At 39.3% G+C, this 9,002-nt stretch overlaps 1 protein-coding gene across 1 annotated transcript; it reads left to right on the top strand.

The window, feature by feature from the left end:
• The first annotated feature begins 266 nt into the window (after positions 1-266).
• On the top strand, positions 267-7,760 carry fscn2a (fascin actin-bundling protein 2a, retinal). The gene is made up of 5 exons (XM_039825807.1): positions 267-1,338; positions 4,143-4,299; positions 4,383-4,504; positions 4,605-4,772; positions 5,373-7,760. Exons 1-5 carry the CDS (start codon positions 516-518, stop codon positions 5,576-5,578), a joined length of 1,476 nt encoding a protein of 491 aa, XP_039681741.1. The 5' UTR covers positions 267-515; the 3' UTR covers positions 5,579-7,760.
• The last annotated feature ends 1,242 nt before the right edge of the window (positions 7,761-9,002 follow it).

Below are 9,002 nucleotides of genomic sequence, written 5' to 3'. Positions count from 1 at the left end.
AGAGTAACTACCTATAGGGAGTCAGGTTGACAAATGAATGTGCTAGAGTGAGTTACAAAAAAAGGAAGAAAAGGGTGGAGAAGAAAAGGAAGAGATGAGAGTAAGGGGAAGATATGGAAGAGATAGAGAATGAATCTGAGTGGAGTGTGTACCAGAGAAGGAGAGGGAGGAGGGGAGGTTTGCGGTTGGTGCACTGGTATGTGACGTCAGCGGCTTGTTGGATTGAGGTGCTGTGTCCTGCTGATTTTAATCCTAACTCATTAAGGAACAGAGAGCAAGTGCCTGTGCAAGCCCTCTGGGGAATGAGAGAAAGTGACGGGAGAAGGAAGGGACACTAGACAATCCATCAAGGGAGATAAGTTGAGCTAATTTACAGCTTGAGATACAGAAAAGGGGAGAAATCAAGCATTTTATTTTTGCTTTTCAGTTGTTTCATGCCTGCTTTTCCCCATTACCCTTTCCCTTGTTAGTCCTAAACCTCTTTACTTGCAATCTTAACTTGGGCCTCTTCAAGCATGCCCACAAACGGAATTAACAGGGCCCTGAAGCTACAGTTTGGCCTCATCAACTATGAGAACCGCTACCTGACAGCCGAGGCCTTCGGCTTCAAGGTGAACGCCTCAGGCGTCAGCATGAAGAAGAAACAGATCTGGACCTTAGAGCAGGACGAGCAAGATGGCCAAGTAGTGTTCCTTCGCAGCCACTTGGGACGTTATCTGGCCTCTGACAAAGATGGGAAGATCACATGTGGGGCGGAGAAGCCTGACCCTGACTGCCGTTTCCTCATTGTGCCTCAATCTGATGGTCGTTGGGCACTGCAGTCAGAGCTTTACCTGCGTTACTTTGGAGGATCCGCTGACTACCTATCCTGCTTTGCCCAAGCCATTGGGGAACAAGAGCTGTGGGCCGTCCATTTGGCTTTACATCCGCAGGCCAGCCTGCTCAGTGTGGCACGTAAGCGCTATGCCCATCTGTCTTCCTCAGATGGAGAGATCTCAGTAGACAGCAACATTCCCTGGGGTGTGGACTCCCTGGTCACCTTGGTATACCTCGATGGCAAGTACAGCCTGAAGACCTGTGACAGCCGTTTCCTCAGCAATGATGGCAAACTGGTAAAGGAGAACGCCAATACGACTAGCTTCACACTGGAGCTGAAATCTGGAAAGCTGGCTTTTAAGGACTGTGATGGGAAATATCTGACCCCAGTGGGTCCAACAGGGACACTGCGATCTGGCCGATGTTCCAAGCCTGGAAAAGATGAGCTGTTTGATCTTGAGGAGAGTCATCCACAAGTAGTTTTTCAAGCCGCCAATAAAAGATTTGTCTCGGTCAAACAAGGTAATCAGCCTGCAATTTAGTCTTGAGAAAAAAGCACATCTAAAATTGAATAGTTTCATACAAAAAGAAATGGATTGGAGTGCTACTAACAGTATGATGTTCTCAATCCAGTATTAAGCATTGAGGAACTTTAAAGTGGAATGATTTTTTTTTCATTGGTGAAATTTGATTATTTGCAAATACATTTCAAAGAAACTTCTATTTAAAATGAGGTGAGGGAAATGTACCTTCATGGTAACAAATGGGCATGAAAACAATATGGCGAACATGTAAGCTAAATGAAGCTAGAACTCCTCCCAAAGGCTCCATGCTGAGTTCACATTTAGGGAAAAGATATTATGAAATTGACTGACAGAAACGGCAATTTTCCCCACTATGGTTTTTCAATCACAAGTCCTTGTGCACTTTATTGTACCAGTGTTAGCACTAGAGAGTAGGTGAGACCATTTTCAGATCCTTTAGAAAGCAGTGCACTATATTTTTGAAAATTGAGTGTACACCCTTTTTTTAAATGACCCTAGCTAACCTCTCGGTAAGATACAGATTTTGTTTTGTCTTGTCACAGTTTATCTTCACTGTATGTGGTTCAATACAATAGTTATCATCAAGGTATTGTGGATTTCAGTTGTCCTCTCAGATTTAGTTCTATATTCTGCTTCCTTTCAGTATTTCTTTTCCCTGCATTTCTCGATACAAGTCAAAGCCACTAAACAAATGAACCAGGATGACTAAAGTCTAGCCCTAGCCTATGTAAAATAGATAAACACATAGCGAACTAGAGTACACGAGTGCCTTAAGACCAATAACAATAAAGTGCACTTCTTTTTGGCAAGTGTTTATTATTAATAACTTGCAATATCCTGGATTTGTCTAATTGAATCCTGGTTACCTTACAGTAACCAAAAAAGTTAATCAACAAAATGTACCAGCTAATGAGAGAGAAAGCCCTGCCTTTCTTGTCTACATGCTGGATCCAGAATGGTTGACAGCCATAATGTGGAGATAATTGTGGTAATGGGCTTTGTCATTTCCACTGTGTGTCCATTGAAGATTAAGTAGCGTGCAAATGACTTCAGGACAGATCTTTGCCCCACGGGTGTCAATTACCATCAATGAACTTTAAGCCTTGCAGCTACTCACTCTTTACCGTCATACATCGAGTGAAGTTCTCCAAATTGTGTGGATCTATGGTCGGCCAGTGTGCCAGTGAGGTGGCAGCTTGAGAGAAAGCTACAACCAGGCCTTACCAGACAGATGAGATAGTCTCTTGTCAGCCTGCATGATGTGATCTTCAATGTGGGAGGAGAGGGAAGCAAATTGTGTTCTGATGCAGCTTTTTAAAGCTTTAAAATTAAATTTTAAAATTAAAACAACCAGCAGCCTTATTTAAACTAGCTGTACAGTGCACATTCTATATTGCAATTCTATAGCATATCTGAGGAACAAGGATCCTCAAACTAACTTTAGACTGCAGTCATTATGCTTATGCATGACTAAGATTTCTGCATTAAAAAAGGTCATCATCAGGGCAATATTTTAACAACCTGGTACTCATTTTCATAATATAGAGCAACTAATTACATTTTAACTGTACTGTTTGGCCTTGTGGCAGTTCCATGTTTTTTAAGGAACAAGGCACTGAAAGCTGCTTAGTGGGCCCTGCAGTGCAGATTTGCATTTCACCACTCAGGGAATTACAGCAAGCGAATGAACAGGAAGGGTGGAGGGGTGACTGTGGGGGATTAGGGTTGTAACAGGCTTAAGAGAAAGGTTGAAGGACATTTCTTTGGCATCTAATTTGAACTACAGCAGACACCGTTCAGTTGTATGTGTCTGTGTATCATCCACCACCTAACCCACTCCACCAGACAGAGTTAATACATATGGATTAAGTGCATAACACTAGACTGACTACGAGTGAGGCACTCAGGTTTAGTGAACAGAGCACTAGCTGACTAATTTCAAACAAAGTTTGGATGCTATTCTGTGTTTTGTTTAGCTTTACATTACTTACACACTTGCTTTTGTATGCAAAACAGATCACATGAGTTGATCACATAATTTGTTAATTTGTTGAAGAGCTAAGTTTCACAAAGCAAAGCATGGGAACATCCACAGCTCACAGATGACTAAAAAGCAGGTCAATTGTTTAAAGTGATCCTCTGCCCAAATAAAAAATAAATAAAAAATTAAACACTGAACCCGTATTTACTTGAAAGGTTAAAATAAATTTCCAATAATTACATATTTTCATAGTGGGCAGAAAAGACAAAACATCCCAATGTTTCATCCTGCAGTATAATCTACTTCTCCAATCCAACCTGAGCAAAGCTTCTGATTTTCTATGATGGAGCAAACACGATCATCACCTTTCAAGTCTAACAGGGATGACTGTTTTATACTTCAAGAATGGATTTCGGAAAACCAAATCAATGTTTTATGAAATTATTAATATTGACATATTAAAAGTTAGCAAACATTGCAATCTAAAAATGTATTTAAAACCTAGGCCAGTTTTCATGATCAATGCCATGACGGTAATGCTGAGAATTGGGTCAATGCATCATCAAATATGTTGGCATTTACTACTGCACTTGGACATGCCCTTACATTATTTGAGGCTTATCTGCACAGCTGGAGCCTTGAAGCAATGCCTTGCCAAAACATTGTACTGTACCATAGGATGCAACATTGTAATCTATAATATCTATTTAACAAAGGCAAAATTATGTGTAATCTATAATATCTATTTAACAAAGGCAAAATGATGGGTGTATGTCTGTCTTTTCTTCCATTATTACCAGGAGTGAGTATTTCAGCCAATCAGGATGTGGAGACAGACATGGAGACCTTCCAGATGGAGATTGATAAGGAGAGCAAAAAGTCTATGTTCAGGACCAATGGCGGATCCTACTGGACTTTAGTGACTCACGGAGAGATCCAATCCACTGCCACAGAAGTGTAAGTCTTATAGTTTTCAAAGAGGAGTTTTTCTCTATGTTTTTCATTGACTCTATCTAAACTCTCCATTTTGTTTTTCACAGAGAGGTCAATACAATGTTTGACATTGAGTGGCGAGGACACAGGGTGGCACTCAAAGCAAGTAATGGAAAGTATGTTTGTACAAAGAAGAATGGGCAGCTCTCAGCAGTCAGCGATACAGTGGGTAAGTCCTTTAAGGCAAGCCATTTGAGATTCAATGCTGTGCCACAGGTACATCTTATTGCACAAGAGATGAACAGTAGGCTATTTGTCCTTCATTGCAGGTGATGATGAATTATTCCTGATGAAACTCATCAACCGCCCTATGTTGATTCTTCGTGGAGAGAATGGCTTTGTGTGTCACCACAAGAACTCCAACACTCTGAACGCAAATCGATCTGTCTATGACATTTTCTCATTGATCTTCAACGATGGCGCCTACAATGTAAAAAGTCAGTGTTTTCATGTGTGCATGACATACTACATTTCTGCATAACAATAAGGGCTGTCACGATCATGTTGTCAATTTCAATGGCTGCTATCGAAATTATGCGATCGTTGGCAAAATAGTTGTGGTAACAGATTTATTTTAAATAGCTTATTCTAAAACTGTTTTGTAGAACAAGCCATTATAATGTAACAAAAATGTGGTTCAAGACATTTAATTAATATAGTATGTTTAATATAAGCTGAAACAAAAGAACCTGTCCAACAGCTGTAAGATATAGACAGCCAAACTTTTACCATGTTTTTGGTCCTGACATTGGAACCTTGGACCGTGGAGACACTGTATTTACCCAACAGATGAATATGCACCTAATTCACTTTCTATTTGTTGCCATATTCATAACACTGGCTTTAAATTCCCTTGATTATGGAATCCAAAGATTATGCAAAATGATCGCGGTCAGCTCAAATGATCGGGATCAGGCGATTATGTACATAATAATTGTGACAGGCCCAATAACATCCAATATATCTATATCCTGTTTTAATAGATATTTAGCATTTACTCAATTAACAATCAATAATCCACTGATATCCATCTGCAGGTGTCAATGGAAAGTTCTGGTACGTCTCTAGCAGTGGCCTAGTGTGCACAGATGGAGAAAAGCCAGAGGACTTTTTCCTTGAGTTCCTGGAACATGGACGCGTCGCCATCAAGGGGTCTGATGGCAAGTACCTTCGTGGAGACCAGGGAGGTACGCTTATGGGTCATGGTACAACCGTTGATGTATCTTCTCTTTGGGAGTATTGATCCCTTTCAATCAAGTTCCTCAAAGAGGGAGCAAGAAGGCGGGGTGCAGGACCCACTTCTAACAAATGAAGCAGACTGACCGGGTAAAAAATTTCTGCCTGTTTTTATACTAGCTGCCTGTTCCCATGTTTTTCTTTTAGTTTTTTTTTTTCAAGAAGAGAACACTTTAGGAAGATATGTTTGGTTTTTATTGTACATATTAAATGTTTTGTCTTTCAAATGACAATGCCAACATCAAACAACACATACATGTGTGAGCACATATAATTTCACAAATACAGAATAAGACAGCGGCGGTCCCAATTGTTTCAGCCACACTTTGTTCAATATAGGTATGGTGACAAACAAATATCTTTGAGGGCAGCCACACTGATAAGTCACTGAACAAAGAGAGTTGCTGTCCTAAGTTGTTGTGATGCTGCCTAAAGGACTAAATGAACATTTAGTCCTTCTGCTGCTGATTTTCACTGACTAAATAGACTATATATCTCCAAAAGCTGAAAAAACCTTTGATGATTTCTCTGTCTATCAAAACTGATACAAATCTGGTAGAGAAGGACACCTCACTCCTGAACATTCACAAATTAACTAAATATTAATGAAAAACAAACAAATGATGGATCAGTGTGGCTGCATTCTTGGGTTTACTAAAGAAACAAACAGGGATACTCTAAATACAAAATTAACTCTATTTGGTCTAGGTGACTAGACCTATGTCAACTATGTTTGTCAGGATCTTACTTCTGTAACCTCTGTCAACAATCCCACTGCATTTGTTTACAGCTTTTAAATGATTTCAATACTTTGACATGTTCTATAAGAACAGTGTGGTCATTGACGTCACTCTAAGCAATGATAATGCACCACTGTCTTCAAAGACAATGGCTGGTGCCAATGGTGTTTTCGTTTTTCTTAATGGACCATTAACAGCTTCCAGCACAATATGAAATAAATGAAGTGGACTGGAGCAAATAGACTATTATCTCAGGCACCTCTGCAATGCTGAGCAATGTATATCCAAAGAGGACTTGCAAACACTGAAATAAGTTTTGTGTAACACATAGAAATACAGAGATCAGACATGTTTAGGAAAAAATTCTATCAGTAGACATTTTATATATCCATATCAGGGACAAGCAATACACCAAAGGGGGAGCACATTTAAAGCATTTGATGGACTATACATCATTTTTAATGTACCAGGTATGAACTCAGAAAGTGCTTCTCTGGTGTTCTGCCTCGGGGCCTTAAACCATACTGAACTCTACATCCCTTTATACACGTTCTCATGTTCAGAGTTGGGTGGTATGATTAGAAAATTTAAAGGATTTAGTTATTACATTAGGCCATTACCACAGTGACATCCCATAAAACATACAGAAGCAAATGTGCTCGAATACAAATCCTAAAATAATGTCAGTTTTTTTCCATCTGTTTTCCCAGAGTCAGATGAGAAGATGTAGTGAATTTCATTTGTGAAATGAGTGCTCTGTGCAGCTCTTTGCCCAGTGGTTGTTGGTCAAACCCAGCTCCAATGTGGCAGCAAACTTCAGCTCCTTCAGACAGCATTGGAGAACAAACATGTTTTACTTTTTACAAAGCAGGAATATATGTCTTCCCTCTGGACAAAACGGCAAACAACTGTATTTCACAAAATGCTGGAGTGTTCCTTTAACTAACCTACCCAACACTGCTTTTGTCGAATGTGATCAGTAGCTTCTAGTTGACCCTTATCCAGCACAACCCTTTTAAGGAGGAACTTTTTTGTATTTTGATCTCACAGGACTCACTGAATTGATTACTCCTGAAACCCATTAAAGGGCACAAGCTGCCCAGACTTTATTGGCACGGATGTTGGTGTGCAGTACAACCTGAACCTGTATACAATTTATCCTGCAGATTTTTTGTCAGTTATTTCCCAGGAAGATATAAGATCTGAAATAGTTCAAGTGTAATGTCTAAATCAATGGTTTTGTGATGTGTGCAATTTGCAATTTATAGAGAAATTTTAGAAAGCAAGGTCTAAAATGCTTGGTCATCTATGCATCCTGTATCAGCTCTTTAGAGCCTCCAGCTATATTTTAGAATGTATTTAATATATATAGATGTTTATTGTGTCACTATATTTTCGTTTTCTGATATGATTTTTGAAAATGTTGATGGCAATAAAAACTTGACAATATTTTTGTTGACTTTGGGACTAGAATTTTGCCAAACTATGAAAATATGAGTGAAATGTGTGATTCAGTAGTTCAGATGGTAGAGAGGGTTTGCCAAACAATGTAGAGTTAGTGGTTAATGTTATCTTCTTCTTCTTCTTCTTCTTCTTCTTCTTCTTCTTCTTCTTCTTCTTCTTCTTCTTCTTCTTCTTCTTCTTCTTCTTCTCATATTCAACATATAAGCCTTTCCCACAGGGCAAACTTTGACACAGTAAAAAAAAAAGTGTAATTATTTAAAGATGACTAATATTCAATCTAGGTGTGCTGGCTCCAAGGTCCTGATATAGTGCATGCTGGCACACTGGGGGACATAAATGGAACTGAGGTATCAATAATTGCTTTTCCTGCTACAGTATGACACAATGTCTGCTTTATGTGTAGATGAGCCCAGTATCTGGTTAAAATAAACTCAGTATATGGCCTTAACTTTGTCAAGAAAATAATTCGAAAACGATGGTATTAATTGGAAAATGCTAAAATGTACCCTTGGCAGATATTTTCCAACCACAATACAGTCCAACCTTGTCAGCATTCATCTGTAAATAAAAGGCAGAGAGGACTCTGAACATTGTGGTATTGCTAAGATGATGTTCCCATTCACTGCACTGGGTGGCAGTGTGTACCTCTCTTAGTTCATTCTCTGTTACAGTAAATAGTCAGTGACAAGTGCTGCAAAAGTAACATATCCTGCTGCAATCACAAAAAGCCCAACACCTGTTAGCAATCCCCCACACTGCAAACGACTTCCTGTCATCTATTAATACACTTTCAACAACACCGAGTTTTAAACTGGAACTGGAATCAGCTGTCACTTGCAGTACACAACACTTATATGAACTAAAGAGAACAAGACATGATTTAACAGTATGTATAGGAATTCTTTATCCACAACAAAGCATGGAATTTCTTTCTAAGAACTTCAGTTGCCTCTCTTGAAAACACACACACACACACACACACACACACACACACACACACACTAAACTTTCTGAAGCCCATTCACATTGACACTTTGCCTGCTTTTGTTTAATTCTATAATTACACTGGCAAAAGTTTTCTTTGAGCATCACAGCCCATAATTGCTCTGCTCACTAGGCCTGATCATTACACATACTCACTGAACTGGAGATGTTTTAACAGATTAACTTACCTTTACGTAAAATAGACTCTGCTTTGGCGAGGTATTTTAACTGTGCAATGTCTGC

This window comes from Perca fluviatilis, chromosome 15 (genome assembly GCF_010015445.1).
Source record: "Perca fluviatilis chromosome 15, GENO_Pfluv_1.0, whole genome shotgun sequence".
Classification (NCBI taxonomy): Eukaryota; Metazoa; Chordata; class Actinopteri; order Perciformes; family Percidae; genus Perca; species Perca fluviatilis.
The sequence above is the reverse complement of the archived record's forward strand: the minus strand, read 5'-3'. Positions and strand labels throughout refer to the sequence as shown.